The 21,995-nt window shown below is 38.1% G+C and overlaps 1 protein-coding gene across 1 annotated transcript; it reads left to right on the top strand.

Moving 5' to 3' along the window:
* Window positions 1–628: 628 nt before the first annotated feature.
* Window positions 629–20,085, top strand: TWF1 (twinfilin actin binding protein 1). Its single transcript, XM_062583801.1, has 9 exons — window positions 629–700; window positions 4,421–4,498; window positions 6,212–6,390; window positions 7,656–7,751; window positions 10,255–10,363; window positions 14,244–14,365; window positions 14,547–14,697; window positions 15,141–15,262; window positions 16,955–20,085. The coding sequence occupies exons 1-9, from the start codon at window positions 676–678 to the stop codon at window positions 17,123–17,125; spliced, it is 1,053 nt and encodes a 350-aa protein (XP_062439785.1). The 5' UTR covers window positions 629–675; the 3' UTR covers window positions 17,126–20,085.
* The last annotated feature ends 1,910 nt before the right edge of the window (window positions 20,086–21,995 follow it).

Here is a 21,995-nt window from a genome sequence, read left to right as displayed (position 1 = left end):
AAGAAGAAAGTAGTACCCATCTTTGCATTATTAGGGGAGGGGGCATTTCAACCCATGGACAAAGGTGCCTGTGAAAGGTAACTATTGAAAGCAAACCTACCATCAGTGCATGCTTAAATTCACTACTAAAAAAAACCACAACTTTTTCCCAAGATGTGAAAGGTCTCGTGGGTAGGCCAGGCACCGGGAGGTAGGAGGGTGCCGGCAGGCCAGCACCCCTGCCTGCTCTCAGACCTCGGCAATGCACAAGCGTCTCAAGCAGCAGTCACATCCCGAAACAGAGAGAGTCTTCGCTGTTCCTGTTGAAGCTGTGCCACCGAGTGGTAAATGATGCAGAATTAACTCCTTTTCCCGGAACAGCAGCTTGAGCCGAAAGAACCGTGGTTCTGGGCTCCGTTCCCCCATTTCTGGGCAATCTATCTGACGAGTGTTTAATGCAGAGCTCTGCTTGCACGCCGGGCGGCGGGGAGCTCCCGGCGAGCTCCCCGCAGCCCCCCGCGGCGACGCCCGCGGCCGCCTCCTTGAGCGCGGGGCCCGCGGCGCAGCTCCGCCGTGGGGGGCCGCGGCGCCGCCCCGCCCCCGGCACCGCCCGCCGGGCGGCGCGGGCGCGTCACGTGGGCGCGCGGGGCCTCGGCGCAGTGCCGCGGGCGCGCGCGGCGGCGGCGGCGGCGCGACATGTCCCACCAGACCGGCATCCAAGGTACCGGCGCGGCTCTGCCCGCCGCCGCCGCGGCGCCCGCCGCCGCGGCGCCCTCCTGGGCGGTCGGCTCGCCGCGGGCAGGGCGCGAGCGGGGCCGTGGTGCCGCGGGGCGGGCTGGGGCGCGCCGCGCCCGCGGGGCAGGGGCCGTTAGGGCCGTTGGGGCCGTTGGGGCCGTTGGGGGCTGCGGCGCCCCTGCGCGGCGGGAGCGGGCGGCCGGACCGCGCTCTTTGTTCGCGCCTGAGCGAGGCTTTGCTGCGGCCGGGGTGGGGAGCGGGGAGCGCCGCCCTGGCGTCGGCGCGGCCGCCGCGGCTCTCCGGGGCTTCACCCGCGGTGGGACGAGGTCGCCTTTCGTTAGCAGCTTCAGTGCGGGGTGCTGCCGCATCACGAGTTGGGAGGCGGCTGCTCGGTTTTATTCACCCGGCTCACCACACTTGTCAGCCTTAGAGCAGCAGCGGACAAGGACAAGAAATGTTCAGTGAAAAAAAACCTGAAATGACGTGGAAGAGAAGTTTTTGGCTCCAATAACTTCCTGTAGCAAAGTGTGCCGGTGGCACCTGGCTGGAGCTTTTCCTGCTTTCCAGTCCTGCTGGAGTGGAACTGCTGCCCTGGGGCACAGCCTGCAGGGGCACAGCCTGGCCGCCCTCCTCCTGCTTTGGAAGAAGCTGGTGCCTGCTCAGCGTCACTGCAGTTAGTTTGAAATGGTTTGGACGGCACTGAAAATGCCAGGAGCTGCTGCCAGGCTCCTTGTAGGGAGAAGCTCTGAGGAACAGCAGAGAGGGAACTGGGAAGAGCCCAGTGAAAGCCTGGTTACAGGAGGCTGTGAAGGGGGAAAGTTGAGGGGAACCTGTTTTTCTATGCTTCCAGACCACAGACCACAGAGAACATAAAGTGCAATTAGAAGAGAGTATATTATTTCTCAGTATTATCAGGCCCCTTAAAGCACAGAATTAGTAAGCAAGGATTATGCTGTAGGATTTATGGGAGTTTTGAGTTTGTGTCTTGCTTTGTGCAGTCTGCTTGTTCAGCAACTAGTACCACGTACTTTGCCTGCTCTCCCACATTTATTGTTGAAAGTGACTTTTGTACCTGCTGTAGGAGCTCTTAACTATGCTTCTAACCCTTTGTTGTCCATTCGGTATGTCTGTTAGGCACCTTCTCCTTCTCCTGCATCAATTTTTGCTCTTCTGTTTCTCTGAAGTTCTTTGCCTGTTTTCAGACCTGAGAAAATAGCTTTTATTCTAGGCTGGGGAGGACTGCTATGGTGGCTATTCTTTCCTTTTTCCTTGGTGGTGGTGGAGGGAGGAGCAAAAGATTTATCCTGTTGCTTACTGCAGGAGCTGAGAAGCTAAGCTTCTTCTCCTTCACGTCTTTAAGAATCTTTTTGTCCTCTGAGGATAGCTGCAGAGGATGCGGGTGGTTTCCTGCGCTGCTTCTGTCTCGGCCTGCAGGGCAGCCCACTAATCAGGGATCCTGTTTGCAGCACAGCATCCACTTCTCTCTCTGCCCGGCTGCACTTTGGAAGATGAATAGCACTTGTGTCATTGTGAGACTGGCTTTAGCTACAGGCTGGCTGGTATCCCTGAAAAATAATGGCAAGATCTGACAACATGTGTCAAGCTGCGGAAAATTCAGCAGATCATGTTTGAAGTTTACTAAGTTATTTTAAAATAAAATTTGCTGTAAAATATTTGTGCAGTAAACCTAATTGCATTTTAATATTCTATACTACAAACAAGTTGCTTAGGTTTGTTTTGTTGTGCTTTCAAAGTAGTTGATACATGTGTATATTTACAAGCAGGTAAATGCAATCTTTTGAGGATTTTAACCAGCACTTAAAAAGAACTGCTCAGATGCTGAGTGGTTCATTTAATACAAATTCAGTTATTGAAGAGTGTGTCTTAGCTTGTCTATCTCAAAGTCTTATAGGTTGCATATTTTTAAAAATCCTGTCAAGGATAGTGCTGAGACAGCAGATTGTGTCCATTCCTGGGCAGGGTAAGGCATATGGAAATGTATGCAATCTGTGTGGTTTTTTTCCAAAGATCTAATTAAACATTTCTGCTACTGGAACTCAACTGCAATAATAGAAGCAGTAGTGTAGGTGAAAAAAAATAGATGCGCTCATCATCATGAGTTCTTTTGAAAAAATCAAATTCAACTAGAAGCTGTACAATGAGATGCAAAAATTATAATTCTGTAAATCTCTGCTGTGCAGAAAGTTTAAGCAGAGAATAGTACTGTTTTGACTTTTAAAACCTTTGCTAAAAAATCTATGTTGCTTCTTAGCAAGAGTTTCCCAGACGCTGGTGTTCCGCTTTCAGCTCTTACTTCAGGAGTTGTCACAGTTCTAGCGTTGGTGCAGTAGTGATTACTGTGTTTTCTCCTGTTCTAGTGTGTAGCCTTGATACTGCAGAATGAAGAACAAAAGGCAATAGACAAGAAAAGGACAAAAAATGTCCCAGGAGACTCGTAAGGTCTAGAAAATGGCATCATGTTTGTGTGCTGAATGGGATTTTGCAGACGGACAATTAGAAAAGCTGGGAGTAAATTACACTGAGGGTCAGCACTAGTTAATGGGAAAATGCTAACTGAGGTAAAGCTGGTGTTCCAGCGTTACTGGTAACCCCGTGAAGTTAGTTTTGCATAACGTTCCTTTTGTACCCATTCTGGAATTCCAGAGTGGGCCTGCACACCACCTTGATAGACATAAATTTTAAATGTTCTGAATATGGGCGATGGTGTAGCCAGATGCTGTCTGACCACCTGTTGTTTGGCCTCAATGTGACTGCAAATAATCCCTTTTATTTATTTCCTGCTTTGATAGCAGATGTTTGTCTTGCTGGTGCTATGCTCTACGTTGTGGGATTACTTAGAACATCAGCTTGCAATAAATACTATTCAATAAATGCTGCACACACCCTTGTCTAGGGTAAGGAAACGGACTTGCAGTCGGAGTACTGAGAGCAGTTGAGATTAGGATGATCTTCAAGGACAGTTCTTTAATGTGCTTTTTGACATGCATCTGTCATATTTGTGTTGTACCGTCAAGGTGAAATTTTTAGTTACTTTGTAAATTCATTATAAATCTGTCCTATTTGCTAAATCAGGGTTTGACAATTGTTATTAAGAGCCATACAAGAAGATGAGTTTATATGGAAGATGAGAAAGGTGGCAGCCTTCACTAGTACTCTTCAGAGCAGTGTCCTTAGGAAAGACTAGCAATTTTGCAGACAGATTCTTAAAATTTTCCTGGCAGGTGTACCGTTTATGCATCTGAATGTGTTAAGCCTGCAGACTTCATAAAACTATTGTAATTTGAGATGTGCCATATTTTACTGTGTTTCTGTATTAACGCTGAAACCTGAGATTCGTGATGTGACAAGTCATCTTTAATTTTCACAATATTGAAAATACTGTGGTATATAAGAAGGCAGGGCTGTGTTTTTTTTTTTTTTTTTTTTTTGTCTTTTTTTTCCGCTTTCCCCCTTCCCTCTCAAATGTTTTGTAATGTTGTCATCACCTTTTTGCAGCATCCCAGTGGCTGGAACAGGAGGAGCATAGGAGGATATCACTTAGCTATTTTTTCCTAGTCCAACTTTGTAGTAGAGGTCCAGCTGTATGTTTGTTTAATGTATAATACTGTTTTTACCTCTCTTGATTATTTCCTGTCCTAGGGAAGTAAGTCTTCATTCAGTTACTTCTATTTTCTCTCTTTTTCAGCTAGTGGAACCCTTAAGGACACCTTTGTTGGAGCCAGAAATGGACTATACAGGCTTTTAAAGATAGTCATTGAAAATGGTTAGTCATATTTTAATAAGATTTTTTTTGCCTGATTCTCTTGGGTGTTTTCTAGTTGTTTAGTGATCTACATGTACAATTATTTTTTAAAAAAATTGCAGAAGTTAGTGTTACTAAGGTCTTCTGTATACTGAAAGCAGGATTTAGTTTTTGGTGATACTGTAATTTTCAATATAATGCAGCATAGTATGCGTACTTTTTTCTAATGGCAATGCTGATTTGAAATTACAATGGACTGTATAAAATACTGCATGGTTTAGTCCATCTTTAAAGTGTATCAAAGTCTGACCTCACTTTTTTTGTTCCCAGCATTCAGCCATTTATAGTACACTGAAATAGCTGTTAGCTGTATGTGTGTACATACGTAAACACATGTACTTTTATCCTTAGATAAATAAACTTCCTGTCGCCATCTTTGCGTTTGCTTTTGTTAGGAAGTTTTTCCACCATTTTTATATTGCGTTGTCTAGGTCTTCTAGGTATACAACTTCAGCTACTTTGAATCTGCTGCAGAGAAGTGCCAGACACACTCTATCTGAGCTGCTTATGTTCAATGGCTTGGAAAATTAATGTGGAAGAATGGCTTGTTTTGAAAGACTTATTGTAAGGGCATCTGTATTGTGTTGCACTCTTGTCTGAAATACTAGAACATAGGTCTTGGTCTCACAAAAATTTAGTCTATTTTACAGGCTAAATATTACCATGGTTCTAAAACCATCACGGAATCTCATTTAAACAAAGTGTTTCTCTTTTGGGCATGGGGGATTAATGGGAGGTTGATAAATATTTTGAAAAATACTGTGGTAATATTTTTTTCTGGAAGCTAAGATGTGATTCATAAATAAGGGAGAGAAATTTGTTTTAACTGTACACATAATTAAATCTCATTTGAAGTATTCTGTATAGAATTAAGCCAATTACATGTAATAAATTACTTCAATCATTTAAAGAGTCTGTAGTTATGAAGCTGCATTAAAAAGGGTTTTATCTACTTAAATAGTCAAGTTAAAGTGATTAGTGCAAGCATATTCATTCCAAACTCTCTTCACTGTATGGCTGGATTACTGACTCCTTACAATAAATACAAACATTAATACGTTATAGCAAGAGCAACAATAATTCTAGTTCTAAAAATTAAAAGCTTACTCTCATCTTGCTTCAACCTAAATATTCTGATAGAAAAATAAGTGTCAAAGTATAGTTTCTCTTCTGTGTGTGTTGTGCTAAAACATAACATCAGTCTTAGAATCATAGAATCAGTAAGGTTGGAAGGGACCTCTGGAGATCGTCTAGTCCAACCTCCCCGCTTAGCAGGGTCACCTAGAGCATGTTAAACAGGGTTGCATCCAGGTGGGCCTCGAAGATCTCCAGAGAAGGAGACTCCACAACCTTTCTGGGCAACCTGTTCCAGTGCTCAGTCTTATCCCTGCAGATCAAAGAACTTGATGACAACCAGCACATTGCTTCCCAATTTTTTGTATCCATCAAAGTAAGTTAGATATTGAACATATGCAGCTTTTGCAGGAGCTTACTGACTTGGACATTGACTATTCTTGACTATCATGCTTGTAGACATAATTATGGAAAACAAAATGACTTAAAATTAGTCCTGTTTGTAGTCCAGTGTATTTAAGTGCTTAGTGTAATTACTGATTTTAATAACCAGTATTAGCAATAGTGTTGCTAATCTGTAGCTTTGGTTATTGTTTATAGAACAACTTGTTGTGGGATCCTCTAGGCAGCCTCTTGGATCATGGGAAAAGGATTATGATTCCTTTGTTCTTCCCCTTCTTGAAGACAAGCAGCCATGCTATATACTGTACAGGTTAGATTCACAAAATGCTCAAGGATATGAATGGATCTTCATTGCATGGTCACCTGATCACTCCCCTGTAAGTAACAGTCATCAGAAACTTCACATAGATAATGACTTTTCAGCAGTGCCATTTGCTGTGAATCTTAGGTAAGAATGATTTCAGGAATGTTCTTGAAGCATCCTCACTCCCTTCCCCCAAGGCAACTGGGGAAATGTCTTTTCTTTTGCTGATTAAGCAGCAGTATCAGTGGGTCTAGATGGAGTCTAGCTGAGCCAATTTATTTTCAGCATGATTTAAGGAGACAAAACACATTTTTGCAGTTTTTCTGCTTTTCTGTCTGTGTAGTTTCATGAAAATCTATGGCAAGATAGAGGACAGAAATCTTAATCCTTCCCTCCACGATGGCACCAATTACATCATAAGCTCAAGCTGTTTATTTTATTTGGCTTTCAGGCTGGCCAGTTGGCACTCATGCACCTGTGACTGACCACAGCATGCACTGTTTCTTACACAGCAAGTAGCTGGAGAACATAGGAGAGAGCTGAGGTTAGAGTTAGAGATTTCTAGCAGAACTGGAATGTTATTTAGGGAATGTAAGAGAAGGGAAGACAGGAAGTAAATTTACTCCCAGATTCCAACCACTTTCACTAGCATTTAGGAAATATTAAGAGACCAAGGGGTGGAGTATACAGAAGAGATCAGGTGGAAAAATGTGAAGGTACTGTGATAAGCATGGCATGGTAGGGAAATAAGGTAGTGAAGATGGGACTGTTGGGAGGGGAATGCATGAGTATGTCGGCCATAAATTGATACAAGGCAGGTTTCATTAGATCTGCTCCCAGAAATTGTTATTTCTTTGTTCTGTAGTTGATAAAAAACTACTTGGAGTCACTACCAAATCAAAAATAATAATGGTCTGTTTGCAGTTTGCCTCTTTCTGTGTCTGTTGTATATGTCAGTATGCAGACCTGTGACAAAGGATCTAAGCAATTTGGGGTTCTTCTGTTCAAAATTAGTTAGGGTTAGTACTAATTCTGCCTTCTTAAGGAGGGAAAAAAAAAACCTTCATGAAAACTCCTATTAAAGCTGCAGTTTTGAATTATTTTGTTGACAATGCTTGGTAAATGTCTTGAGAATTGAATAGCTTATGTTATTATCTTGCTCCAGAGCTCACTCTGTGGAATTGATTCCTTAAGAATTACAAATTTAAATCACAGTTTCAGCTGTAAAATATTTAAGAAAAAAATTAATGGACTTAGAATACAGAAATGCTAGTTTTAGTGTATACATCATAAAAAAACAAAAAGAAAACAAGCTAAGACTATTTTATGATATATTAGGTTCGTCAAAAAATGTTGTATGCAGCAACCCGGGCAACACTGAAAAAAGAATTTGGAGGTGGTCATATTAAAGATGAAGTATTTGGAACAGTACAGGTATGTTTTTCTTTCTAAAGTCAGCATGCAGTTTTAAGAAATACTAAATATAGTTGCTGATTTTACAAGCATGAATTTGTGGTGTTTCTGTTCTTTCTTGATGAAAGGAGAAAAAAAGGTTTATGTTTTATTTCAATGTTTAAATGTAATTATTCTTGTTTGAGAAAGCATGTAAGTATATGTAACAGTTTCAGGCTAAGGAGTACTTGCTTCAGATGTCTATGAAAAGTAAATAATTCAGAAATAATAGGAGAATCTTTCAAGTTCACTATATGCATGTGAATCCTCAAAAAGCCATTAGATTAAAACTTTCAGGTGAATTATTTACAAAGGCCTTTTCAGATATATGGTTCCAAATCACAAGTTAGGGTAGCATAGCTATCTGTAGTCATTAATATCTGAAAAAGAACATTTTTACCTTAAAGATACTAAAGTGTATTTTCTAAAATTTGACCATAAAATGTAATTAAGGTCCATGGCTATAATCTTTATAGAAACAGAAATTAATGATCACTAGTATTTTCATTGAACAAATCAATAGTTGAGTGTTCAAGTACCGTAAGATAATTGGAAGTTTTATGTAAAAAGTGTAATGAACTTCTAAGGAACATTCCAGTGCTGTGCGTGTAAGAAAATACAGCACATTGATGCATTATCTCAGTAACCTTGAGACATATTTTTTACATGATTGTGATGTCTGCCTGTTTGTCCATTCCAGCAAGATCTTAAGTTTTTAATGTGTTGCCAATTTTAAACAAATACAAGTTAGAGTTTCCAAAGAAGCAAAACTCCAGTAACTTTCATGAAAACTGATGATTACTTAAAGATTCAAATTAGTACCCCTCTTTTTCTCCTTCAGCAAACATAAGAGTGCAGCAGGTATGTTCTGTTGGTTAGTTAATCATATGCACAAATCCGAACCAAAGCACAGCCACTATTGATTCCGTGATCAAGGGGTGAAGGAAGGGAAGGAATTAAGAGATTTGGGGAACAGAGGATCCTGGAGAAAAAACAGAAATAAACATGGATTGTTGTTTTGGACACATTAGCATAAGATGCAAATCCAAAAGAAAATGAAGGTCGTAATTCTACTGCTCGTTAAGTAACTTATTTGCTATATTCAGCATTAACATGGGATGGCGGCTGTGTTACCCTAACAAACACACAAACAAGCCTCTCCTGGAGAGACGGTAACCTAAAGAAGCAGATAACCCAATTGCTAAGAGGGTTTACTGGTAAAGGTCAAGGTATTTCTTGTTGCCATTCTTTCATCTAATCTCTTAGCACCATATGCAGTGGAGTATTAGCAGCAGAGTGTATGTAATAAGTAGAATTTGCTTCAAACCCTGGAACTCAGAACTCCAGGCTGAGTTTCCAAGGAGCGTTGCAATGGCTTGTTGTTATTATTTCAGAATGCATTTGGGGCACTTTGAGGATGAAGTCAACATAACACAGCTTTTCCAAATTCAAAATTTTGTAACTTATTATATCTTTAAATAGATACAGTTGAGTTTAATGTATTTAAAGTTAATAATTGCCTTTAATGTTAATTTGTGTGGAGATCACAGCTTCTTCAAAGTATTTGAGTCACAAACCTCGCACAGAATTTCTTCTGTTAGACACAAGGATGGTTTAGGTACAACCAGTTCTGGTATCATGATGGAACTTGGCTGTGGTCCTATGCGGACCACACATATTAACTTTTTGTTACCTTTGGACTCCCAAAGCAAGACATACTAGAATTTTGGTATTGGAAATTGTATTTGAACTGGTCTGCCACCTTCAGAAAGGGAAAAGCTAAAAAGGAGCTTTCTGTTTGCTCTCAGAGTTGGAGTATAAAACCACATTTGTATGATAGCATAAAGACCTGCCCTTTTCTGAGCAACACCTTAATTATAGAAACAGAACAGCATTTACCTCTAGTATCAGGATCTTTGCAAAGAGCCAGAACTGACACTGAACATTAATTCCCTAAAGTGGCTATCAGAATTTATGATAATTTGAGTGAATTTGCATCCTAAACTATTTGATTTATCATGTGCATGTGCTTAGTACCTGTCCGCAGGTAGCATTTCTGCCTCCCGTTTTCTAAGTAAAAACTCACTAGTCAGCTACCATTGGACATGCAGATTTTTTAAGATGATTTTCTTAATAAGAATTGTGACACCTCTGTGAGGTTTTGTTCAAACAGATTGAATAACTTCATGCAGACCTCAGTTCTTCATGAAGTCTGATTTTTGAATTTACAAGACAATTAGAGGCTTGTGCATATGCTGCCCACTGTATCATCAGATAAGAAGGGCAGCAGGGCAGCCCAGTGAACCCTGTTGTTCAGGATGTCAAACTGAATTTGCTAATGTTCTTATGCTTATAATCCATCAAATCAGATGAACAGAGTAACAACGTACATGAATGCTTTCTCTATTCTGTGTAGACTATCTTTGAAGAAAACTTACTACTTACCATTACTGTAAAATTATTAATACTTGCACTGTGCTTTCAGGATGATATTTCACTGAATGGATATAAAAAATACTTGGTATCACAGTCTTCCCCTGCACCTCTGACTGCAGCAGAAGAGGAACTTCGACAAATTAAGATTAATGAGGTACCTACATTGTCTTAGAGCATGGGTGGAAGGGGAACTGGGTGTCGAGTTCTTTAACATCATACGAAAAAGTCATTTTAGAATCTAAAAAGCAGAACATAAAATGGAAGGTTTCTGAAAGTTTCTGAAAGAGTGGATGAAAATAGATTTTTTTTTGATGAGTTGAGATTCCAGGATGATTGGAGTTAGTGGCATGACCTTGCTGAGTTTGCAAGGCCTAGTGTCAGGGTTGGAGGCCTAGCAACTAAGGAGCTGATTTGTTGCAACTTCATCCTTACATGTGCTTAGTATCACTGGATGTGCTTGCTTGCCTAGATAAGTTTTCTGTGATAGCAGAAACTGTAGAGAAAATGCAAAATAGCAACTATTGCAGTGAATAATTCTAAAGAGTATCTCAGCAGCCTTACCCTTTGATGAAACTTTTATTAGCTTGCAGGACGAGTTCACTGTTTTCATGACTGAGAGGAATTAAATAGAATTCCAATTAAAATGCTTTCTTGTTCGGGTTTTGGGGGGTTCTAAAACAAATAGCTAGCCCCTTTAAAGGACAAACTTGCTTTGTCATGAACTGTTTATGAAAAAATGTCTAACAAACATCTTTAACCAAATAATTTAACAATTACCAGTTAGCGAGTGACTGAAGTGTTCCATTATTACTTACGAAAGAGTGTCTTTTTTTCCCCATATTGTTTCTTCACTTAACCACTGTTCATGCATATATTAAAATAGGTCTTAAGTTGAGCTTAATAGGTGTTTAGGCTTACATTTTACAGCCACTGTTTATGTGTTTGAGAAGTGATTTGTTTTTGCAGCTGGATACCAGGAAACAATCCTGTTAAATGCAGCTCTTTATCTTTTCTCTACTGTTTTTCACTCTTTAATGTTCTTATGCTGCATTTCTATTTTTTTCTTGACATTTATTTTTTTCCTTAGTGCCTTCTGATACTTTCCATCCATTCAATATTCAATGTAGAAATGCATTCATGTTCATGACACAAAATTTGATCATCAAATACTACGTTTTACTTGAACAGCTTTTAAAAAAATTTAAAGAAGAATTTGAATTTATTGAAGAGTTTAAAACTTCTGTGTGATTGATGATCACTTATGTCTAATATTAGTATTTGATGCAGTGCATGCATTATATTTAATAGCTGATTCAGGCAGCGTAAAACTTTATATGGTATTATGAAACTTTGGCAGCAGTAGCTGTACTTTTCAGAGAGAGATAAGCTGTAGATTGCTGTAATTTTGGCTTTCTGTGAATACGTTAACTTGCTTAAGCTCTTTATTTTTTCCACCGTTGTAAAGGCTATAGTTAGACTTACTGAAGCAGTGTTTTATTAACTTTCCTCCTTCAGTTCAGAAAGCTAAAAAGCTTTCTGACAAAAAGAAAAAAATATTTTGAATTCTAGTTTTCCATATGTATATTCTTCCACAGTTACCCTAAGAAATATTTTACTGGATCAGATCAAAGGCTTACTTGGTCCAGTGTCAAGTCTGTAGGTGTGCAGCAGCAAGCATCTAGGAAGGGTGTAGGAGCAGGGCAAGAAAACTCTGATAATTCCCTTGAATACTCTTTCAATGTTTGCAGGCAGGGATCTTTCTGAGCAAGAGGTAGTGTCTTTAGTATTTAATTTTTCTTGATGAGTTTTTCATCTATGATCTAGTCCGGTCATTTTTCTAAATCCATGTAAAGCTTTATTGTCCACAGATCCTATGACAGGGTGTTCCATAGCTGACTAAATGCTATTCAAGGAACTACTGCCTGCTGTCCAATAGCTACTGTGATACCCCTACACATGTATGGGAAAGACAAAGAAAAGTCATTCCTTACTCTTTTTTTCCTATTATATCCATGAGATCTCTGTTGTATTCCTTCTCAGTTATCTCTTCCAGGCTGAAGAGTCCTAATCTACTTAGTTGCTCTTCCTAAAGAAGGTACTCCATACTTTTGATCCTTTTGCCTTTCTCTGTGTTTTTTCCAGTTCTACTCTAAAATTTATGAGATGGAGGGATGGGGAAGCTGGAACTGCATGTGGTATTTGAAATGTGGGCATGTTACTGATATCTACAGTGTGTAATGATGTGTCCTGTTCTTGTTCTCTGCTCTTTTTCTAACAACTTAAAATGTTTCATTTGGATATTTTATTGCAGGGTAATTTTGGTTATTGTTTTGGATTTTTTTCTCTTGACCAAGACTGGCTACTGGGCTGGCATTTTCATAGAACTACTTATTGTGACCACCATGGTCTTGCTCTTAAACAGTAGTAGCCAGTTTGTGTCCCTCACTGTAAAAGTAAAATAGGAATTGTTCTTTTTCTGTATAAATCACTTTACATTTGTATACTGAATTTCATCTGCCATTTTGCTACTCACTCAGCAGTCACAACTAACTAATGTGAATTCACACTCTTTTTTTTCCTTTTTTTTTTTTAAATGCCTAAGGTGTTTCATTTTGCTTTAATGGTCTGAATTAATTTACAATATGGAACAAATCTTCAAAATATCCGTAAACTTGGAGTACAAAGTTCCTCTCTTCCTCTGCCCATCCCCAGACTTCACAGCTAGCTTTTATGGTTTTTTTCCCCCTACTTTTATATTTAACATGTTTTGGGTTTTTTTTATGATGCTTATTTATTTTTATTACGTTTTTTATTAATCAGGCTTTTATGCAGATATGTATTAGGAATACGTTCTGTAAATATTTGTCATGTAATCTTGTTAATAAATTTATTAATCTTAATATTAAAGTAAGCTCTTTCACCTGTTTATTTCTTCTCTTCCATAGTTACTGGAAAACTGTTCTTTTAAAAGATGCAGTATAATTTAGTATTGCTTCACATATCTTTGATTTTTTTTTTCTTTTTCTGTTCGTATGTTTCATACTTTATTAGCATCTAATTTCAATTTAAACTGAAAATGTTCCAGTTAATAGATCTAAGACCAATCCTTCCAATTTTGTATTTTTTTTTCTTAGATAATTAGCATTTTGCTGCTTCATCACTTATGTTAATGTATTTGCAGATTTTAAAAAGGAAGTCGGTATATTAAAAAGCTTCCAAGTACATAAGTTCACTAGTCGGAGTTGGGAAAACTGCAGACCAGAACTTATACTGAGAGAAACTGTGCATGAACATTGATACATACATATTTTTGAAAAGTGGCTTTAAAATAACTGTGCTTTTCTCTTGAAAGGTTTATGTGATTAACATAACTAGATTATGAGAAATTGTCTGAATTCTAATTAGCCTGGATTGCTCTATTTTATGTCAGAAATCAAAAACAGAGACTTTGTGGGAATTCTTCTGTTTGGTATAGGGATTTTGTGAGGGAGGGGAAGCGGGAGGAAGGGAAGTTACTTTTGTTTTTCCTTCAAGTAGATCTCTTTATCTATTAAGATATTATTTCTCTTCCTTCCCCTCAAAATCTTGTCTTCTTAAAAATGACACGTATTTATATCTAACATTTTTCAAGATACAAGCAAATTTTATAAGCAACGTTATCAGTTCATAAATACAACATAGCATATGAAAATCAAACTTTCCTCCTGGCTTACTGTATCTTTACACTAGAATTTAAATTACAGTTTTACTGACACTTCAGCCAGTTTCCTCTCATAAATCTGTGGGCTCTGCAAAGCTAGTGGCTTCAGATACATGAAACTGTTTTCAGCTAAGCAAACAAACAGGACTTGTAAATTAAAAAATGAAAATCTTCTGAATAATGGGATCATGTTTTAGGCTAGCTTATAATCAGAATACCCCATAGCTATCTCTGTGTGTCACCCTATGCAACGCATTGTCAGTTACTGTATGAAACCAAGTGAAGGCTTGCACCAGTTTCTATTTAAATCTCAATTGACTTGTATTGATTCCAGGTACAGACAGATGTTGGTGTAGATACTAAGCATCAAACACTGCAAGGAGTAGCCTTCCCCATTGCTAAAGAAGCTATTCAGGCTTTGGAAAAACTGAAAAATAAGCAACTCAATTATGTGCAATTGGCAAGTATAAAATACTTTAATTATTTTAATAGTATTATACAGATTGCCTACTTATTAAATAATGTGCATATATGACATGTATTGATATTCTGAACTGGATGAATTAAGTGTTTTTTATCCTATCATGTTCTCTGATTTGCTTTCTGTATATTAACTATATTTACGTTTGTTTTGTTAACAGCAAATTGATATGAAAAATGAAACTATTATTTTGGCCAGCACGCTTCATACTGAACTTAAGGACTTGCCAAAAAGAATTCCAAAGGATTCTGCACGTTACCACTTCTTCCTCTATAAGCATGCCCATGAAGGGGACTATTTGGAATCCATAGGTATGATAAAATTTCCCTGTGTGAAATTTCATTGACTTGTTTGAAGCAATTTAGTAACCTTGATGCAGAGAGAGTTGCCTGTTCAGCTTCAGAAATCTGACCTTTCAATATAACAATAAATTTCAGTGTCACTTGGCTATGAAATTGAGACTTCTGAAGAGTCCTTTTGTTTAGAAAGTACAGAGCTATCCATTTTGAGAATGAAAACCTTTTAAACATCCAGAAATCAGTGCTCATGTGAAAAAATTACTGGCCCTTCTCTGATCCTATATCTGAAATGAAACAGATGTTACATTTTCCCTTTCAGACAGCTTAGTAGATTTGCACTGACTCTTTGCTGTAAATGATTTAATGATGAAGGTTCTGATACGGTGTATTTTGTTCTAACTTCAGAGTTTGTTCTGCTTTGTTTTGTTGTGTGTGTGTGTGTGTTTTTCTTGCAGTTTTCATCTACTCTATGCCAGGGTATACCTGTAGTATACGAGAACGGATGCTGTACTCTAGTTGCAAAAGCCCACTGTTAGAAATTGTAGAAAGACAGTTGTGGATGCAGATAATCAGAAAAGTAAGTCTGCTGCTGTTTTCTCTGTCCTTCTGTCCGTTTCTAGATACCTAACTGATAGCTGTGCCTGCCACCACTTTATGTAAGCAATGGAAAATGTTTTGTAACTGTTGTGTATAAATGCATGTTTTCAACAAGAAATACTTGTTGATAAAACCCTTATAGTTAAACTTAGGCCATGAAGGTTTTTCTGTGGTTTATAGTTTTTGCTCTTTGATAGATTTAGTAAATATATACGTTTGCCTCAAGGGAGTATTTGATAGTATTTTGAAGGAGTATTTAGAAGTAACACTTCTTATTAAAAGGCCTTTTGTACTGTGGATCACAATGTACTGTTGTTCCTGAACACTGAATTCCTTTGAGGCCAAAGTTATTTGAGGTTTTTCAAAACAATGAATTTCAAGCTGCCGTTCTCAAATATTAATTGCTATCTTATCAGTCCTTGACAAGGGCAAATTAGGATTTGTAAGTAAGCTGATCTTTCCTCAATAAAGATTTTACTACTATGCATAAAGAAGAAGTAGTTTATCACATCTAGCAAAGAGACCACAGTAATAGTCTATTCATGGAATATATGACCTTTCATTACATTAATATTTGTGCTCTAAATTTAGGAGAACTTTCAGATTTGTTTCTGTAATTCTGTGGGAATTACATCTGCCTAAAAAGAGTAATACTAGCTATTTTATACATAATTATTTCTTAGAAAGCTGCTTTTTACAGTTAAACAAACGTACGGTGTGACTCTTGAAATACCTGGTAGACTCATTTCTTAAGCCTGTACTGTCATAGTAGTATAATGGCTGGTCACTCCTTCAAGCCCTATGGTTAGCAGACCGTGAAGTGTTAAATACCCAACCGGAGAGGGTCAAAGCATTTCTCTCAATGCTACATTCCTACAATTAAAAACAGTGGGGTTTGACTCAAGAACAATATTTTCTTTCCATTCAGGATTATATTTTTATATTTAAAAGATAACAACAACAACAATCACAACAAAACCTTTTACTTTGAGTTCAGCGTTTTCCCTGGCTTGACTACATTCTCTTTGAAACTTGTTGAGCTGCAGTAGTCCACCAGTCACATAAGCCGTTTCTGCTCTTCTTCTCCAATCTCAGGAGACAATAGTACGTTGTGTATCTTGCTTTAACAAGTTTCAATTTAAAGCACTTTTCTAGTGAAAATTTTCAATTGTTAGGATGCAGTGAATAGATTGGGACAATGAAAAGTTTTTCCTTCAGAGGGGAGAATAAGAAGGTAAACCTTAGTTCTGAACGGTCACATGTTGCTTTCTTATATGTTACTTACAGAAAGGGAATAATAAGCACTTGTTTCCCCATGGAATGTTTATTCCCAGTATCAGTACTAATGTGTACACTATGCTAAAGCTTGAGGCTTTGGAAGTTTCTTGGCATGTGTATTGTGCAGTTTTGCTTATACTTCAAAAAGAACTAATTAAGTCAAATGACATTCAACTATACTGGTTAAGAGTAAGAGGGATATCGGGAAAAACTATCCAAGATAGTGAGGAGATTAGGCATAAGCTGGATAACACTTCATGCTAGACTCTGAACATCCTTGCACATACTGGTTTTAATACAGTGTTGAGAGCTTCAGCAAAATAAACATTTCTAAATGTCACTAAATGTGTTTTTGAGATAAATATGATGAACAACTGCTACTTCTTTTTGGCAGATTGAAATAGATAATGGTGATGAGTTAACTGCTGACTTCCTTTATGAAGAGGTTCATCCAAAACAACATGCGCACAAACAAAGCTTTGCTAAACCAAAAGGTCCTGCAGGGAAAAGGGGAATTCGAAGACTGATCAGAGGTCCAGCAGAAACTGAAACACCTACTGATTAAAAGCTGTTGTTTGCACTAGCAATAAGATACTGCAGCAAGAAATGAAACTTCGCTAATGAACTGAAATTATTCCATTCATAGATGCTAAGGAGAAAAGCTTTTTACTCTTCCTTTTCCTGACCTCAGCACTACATATACAGTGTCTATGTATCATGTTTGACATGTGGAAAAGCTGATTTTTTTTTCAAAGCTAGAAGAGGAAAACTAAACCTTTATCACTTTATTTTAAATTAGAATCCATTATTTAATGGCTATACATGTGATCATAAACTTCACAGACAGAAACCTATTAAGGCTGGGTATTCTGTGGTTAGTTTCATTGTTTGTCTAGGTAGCAGACCTGTATTCATATGAGTAGTAGCCTATTGAAACCAGTAAGACTTAACCATGTGAGAAGACCTGAAGGACTGCAGTATTGTCCCAGATAAGTGTTCTATTTTTCTTGTAGCTGTCATAGATAATACTACAGTAGAAGCCTTTGTTTTTGAAATGATGCATTCTTGGTTTTAGTTTTCTTAATAGAAAAGTTGATTTAAAGCGATTTTTAAAAAATGGATGCAGATGTCCAGGAATAGATGGAATTTTTTTTCCTTGCAAAAAAAGCATGGTCATTCCGAATTAATTTTGTGGAATTGTCTTCTAAAGAAATCTGACATGAAACCACTATAGCTTTTCCAGACTTTGATACAGCTCTTAAGCCTTATATGTTTAAGTATTGAACTATCAAGTAAAATATAATTGAAAGTGCATGAGTCAGTATACTTGATAGATTATGGAGCTGCTTTCAAAGCAATATACTTAAAAGTTTCTATAAAAACTGATTACCTGGGCACTTGGATCTAAAACTAAGTTCAGTAAATAAGTAAATAAACTTGCTTCATAATACAAGTTATTCTTTATTTGAGATTCTTCTCTATTGCATTTTTAGTATCTACTGCAACTTAATACATTCAAGATGTTCTGAAAATGATTTTCTGAATATTTGAACTTTATAACAAAAATCCAGCTATGTCTTGAAAAACTTCTGGCAGGACCTGGCTAAGGTTTTGTCCTTTTTTTTTTCCCCCCTCCCTACATACTAAAATACTAATATCAGAAGAATATACATTTGATTGAACTTCATTTAATATATTTATTAAAAATAGGTGAAATAAATAATTTAGTTCTTTAGTCAATTTGTAAAATGCGAAAATCGTGTATACAGAATGAGCTTAAATAGCTCAAATTTATATAATGAGGCAAATAAGTAGTGGATAAAATAAATTCCGCAGTGGAGACTTAGTTTTTAGTGTCTTGAGTGTGGGTTTTGTGCTTTTTGATTTTTAAAGCTTGCAAGAGTTGCAAGTCTTGGTTTATGGCATAGTAGCATCATAAGTACTGGTTGTCCGCATTACATAGCTGCATCACATTGTTCTTACCTGATGGATGATGTATTTTAACCTGTTGTGTAGGGAAGTACGCCTTGACACCACTAGTTCTTGGTAAAATTTATCTGTTACTTCATTTGGAGATACTAGCTTGTTACTGACCCTTTTGAGATTGTGCTGTATGATGTGAAAATTGTAACAATTGTTGGTTTTACTGTTTTTTATCTGCAGTAGAATTTTTCCACCTCAGCTTTTTTGTTCAATCTTACACACTACATCAATTCAGTAGCTCTTGATCCTCAGCTAATCTCCTTGTCCTTAGTGTTACCATGTTCCTTTTCTGCCTCTTGCCTTCTACCGCTAGGGCAAGTAGCTGGTCTTTGCAATTTGTGTTCTACCCAAGACCTGTCAGGCAGGCGACATTCTTTTAAACACAGTTTTAATGTCTGTGCAGCTCACTATACACTATAGCTAAGTGTATTTTTTAGTTTAAGTCATAATCTTTGTGGCACACTGATTTAAGGTTAATAAAGGTTATTAAGGTATAATAAGGTTAATGGTCAACCACAGCAGTTAAAAATCACTACTAGAGAGCTTTTGGTGATTTCAGTATTCATGCCCATGCACACTCCTGGCCTGGCTGACATGCAGAGTTTTATATCCTTTATTTTTACAACCATTAGAACCAATAAATAAGTTTGCATTTTGTGATGGATTTTTTGTTTGTTTTCTCTAAATCCTTCCCTAGGTATGAGAAGGGGAGTTTCTCCAAATCCTGCCCAAAACTCATTTGAGCATAAACTCTCATGAGTTAATAATGAGTTCAGCCCAAACCAGGCATTTTAAGATACTGTATTTTCAAGTATTTTACAGGGTCAGTTCCCAGTCACTGCTTTTGCGCAAGCCCCTGACTAGTGTACAGAGTAGCATCCTGAGCAGATTTTTCCCTTGCCTCTCTGTTAAAAAAGAAACATGACTACAAGAGACTGTTCTCTTAAATCCGTGGAACCTCACAGCACTGAATGTGCCCTTGGGCTGCTTCTAGCTGTTCTCCTGACAAAGCAGTAAGGTGCATCTGATTTTTTTGTAAGATCTGTCATGTTTACATCTGTGTAGTTGCCTCACATAACACTACATATGCTCACTGTTAATGAATGTTCAGAGCCAGCACAAAGTAAGGGCATTAATAAAAGTTGTTCCTTGAACTGCCTCTGGTCACTTAATTATTGAAAGTGTCCATCCAAGTTGTTGATGGTCTTCATAAAGCTCAAAAGCAAGGCAGCTGCTTGCAGTTAGCTCACAAGCTATTTAGAAGTCACTAATGAAAATGGTAAAAAGGTAATTATTTTTGAAATTCTTAGACTACAAAGGACTAAGTACGGAAAATTGGATCTTTTAAACCAACTCCTTTTGGAGGTTTTGTAAAACTAACAAGGTAACAATTTCTATGTTACTTGGGATAAACACATTGACAAAGGAAACTTTTAATTATGGTATCTGTGTATTGAATGTTAGCCATCTTCAGATGCTAAAATAAACTTTACTTCATTATCTATTTTGTAATTTACTTTATAAATAAACAGTGAAGCTTTAGTGTGGTGGTGTCTGGATTTTGTTAAATACAGGTTACAAAGATAAACATGCTAATAACATCATTGTGCATAAGTAACTGACAGCTACTGCAGGATTAGAAAGCAATACAGAAATGATTACAGGGGAAGAAGAGAGGCTGACAGAAACAAAATTCCTGACTTCTGGTACTGGAGAAAATCAGTTTGTACCCTATGAGAAGCAGCTACTTTCCAGCTGCTTTATGGAAGCAGCAGTGAGGGCTCTATAGCAGAATCCAAGCAAGTATGTGTGGGGTTTTTTCCACTTTTCAAAAATAAAAACTGCTTCAAAAAGCACTTCTGTCCTAAGTGCTTTGTAGGCATTGAAGTTGATTAGAACTACTAAATTACTGTCTGCTACGGTATTTGCTCAGTGTGAGTTAATATAATTAAACTGTTTAAATGCTGATGCTTTGTGAACTTCATGTAGTCTTTCTATTCCTTTCAAAATGAAAATAAGTTGTGGTTTGCTTGTCCTTTAACTGTCTTGCTAACACCTTTGCCCCCATGGGTTTGTGTGTGACATGACAATTTTGAAGGTAAAAGAGGGAAATCTGCTGTTTAGAACTATGATTTAAGAGGATGATTTTAATGCAAAACATCATACAGGAAGCGAGCTGCTCCTGTAGTAAAGGGTAGGAGAGGAAGGAGGAGGAATGCATGCTGGTCGCCTAGGTGTAACCAGCAGCATCACAGGGAATGTGAACAGCTGTCAATTTGTTTGCTTTTCAGTGAATGGAGTATTAAACCAAACTCAGCTGGCTGGCTCAAAAGTAAAGATGAGGTTAATTCCTCACATTTATAGCAAGAATGTGAATACTATGACTGATTGCTAGGTGGTGGGGGGGGCTCAAAAAGCAACTGGTCAAATTGGTAGAATAGAAGTCAATGGAGGCTTAATACCTCACATCCCTCCCCAAAAGTCAATGAACTGCCATTAAATTCCATGGGGGTAGCACTGTATGTACTTGCTCTGTTCGCCTGTTCCTCCCTTGGCAGACACTTCTGGCCAGTGTCCCAGACCCGAGGACTATGCAGCCTTCAGCTCTGACTCACTACAGCCTGTTACATTCCACTGGAGCCAACGGGGCAATTGCTGCCCTCCGTAAGAGGCTTTCTTAACAGGGATTTTCTTTGGCTCAATTTCTAGTGAGTTAAGATTTTTTTTTTTTCCTTTAGGATTTGCTTTTATCCTGCTGCTACTTTCTAGAGTCTCAGCTGAATTAGCAGTACCTTACTTGCTATTTTTCATTCGTATTTCCTTCATGGGTGACTAAATTGCTGTAAGTTAGTTTTCTAGATCCTTAACATGCAAAAGGTTTGGGTCTTTCAGTCAGGGAGATGCTTCCTACCTCCTTCCCCTCCAGGACAGAGTCTACAGCAACCATGTAGCTATCTGGAGAGTAACTTTAGCCGAGACCTCCACCTTTTCTCTTAAGCTCCAGTTTTGCAGAACTGGATCATCCCTTTACACAAAGAGAACTTGAACAACTAAAGAAGTTACTGACTGGTGGCCTGGAACTCTTTATTGCAGTAATTACTGCAAAGAGGTATGGCTCCTGCAAGGTACGAGATGCATACTAGGATGGTTTAATGTTTTTGCAGGGAATAAGTGAAGCTGAAGTCAGAAGCTCTTAACCCAGGCAGTAGCTGTAGGTGCTAGGTTTTCCAGTTTTCCATTTGAAGGCCTTGAAAAAAAGTCTGTAGGGAGAAAACCCCACACACCATAAGGTTTCCTTCTTGGAACCTGTGGGGCTTTTTTTTTTTTTTTTTTTCCTTCCTTTTTAAGGAAAAGTGTTCTAAGCTAACTGACTAGCTACACTTCACATTTTCTTTCCTCACTAGACTGATAGCAAGAGAGATTTTTGAAAAAATTCAAAATGAAATGGTAAC

Source organism: Rhea pennata, chromosome 1 (assembly GCF_028389875.1).
Source record: "Rhea pennata isolate bPtePen1 chromosome 1, bPtePen1.pri, whole genome shotgun sequence".
In the NCBI taxonomy this organism is placed as follows: Eukaryota; Metazoa; Chordata; class Aves; order Rheiformes; family Rheidae; genus Rhea; species Rhea pennata.
Note: the sequence above shows the minus strand (reverse complement) of the source record. Positions and strands in the feature narration are given on the sequence as shown.

What these genes read in the sequence shown, in the direction of transcription:
- TWF1 (XM_062583801.1), top strand. Translation starts at nt 676, where the DNA reads ATGTCCCACCAGACCGGCATCCAAG. An exon ending in AACTCAATTATGTGCAATTG is followed by an intron (nt 14,366 to 14,546) that starts GCAAGTATAAAA and finishes TTTTGTTAACAG; the next exon opens with CAAATTGATATGAAAAATGA. An exon ending in GGATGCAGATAATCAGAAAA is followed by an intron (nt 15,263 to 16,954) that starts GTAAGTCTGCTG and finishes TCTTTTTGGCAG; the next exon opens with ATTGAAATAGATAATGGTGA.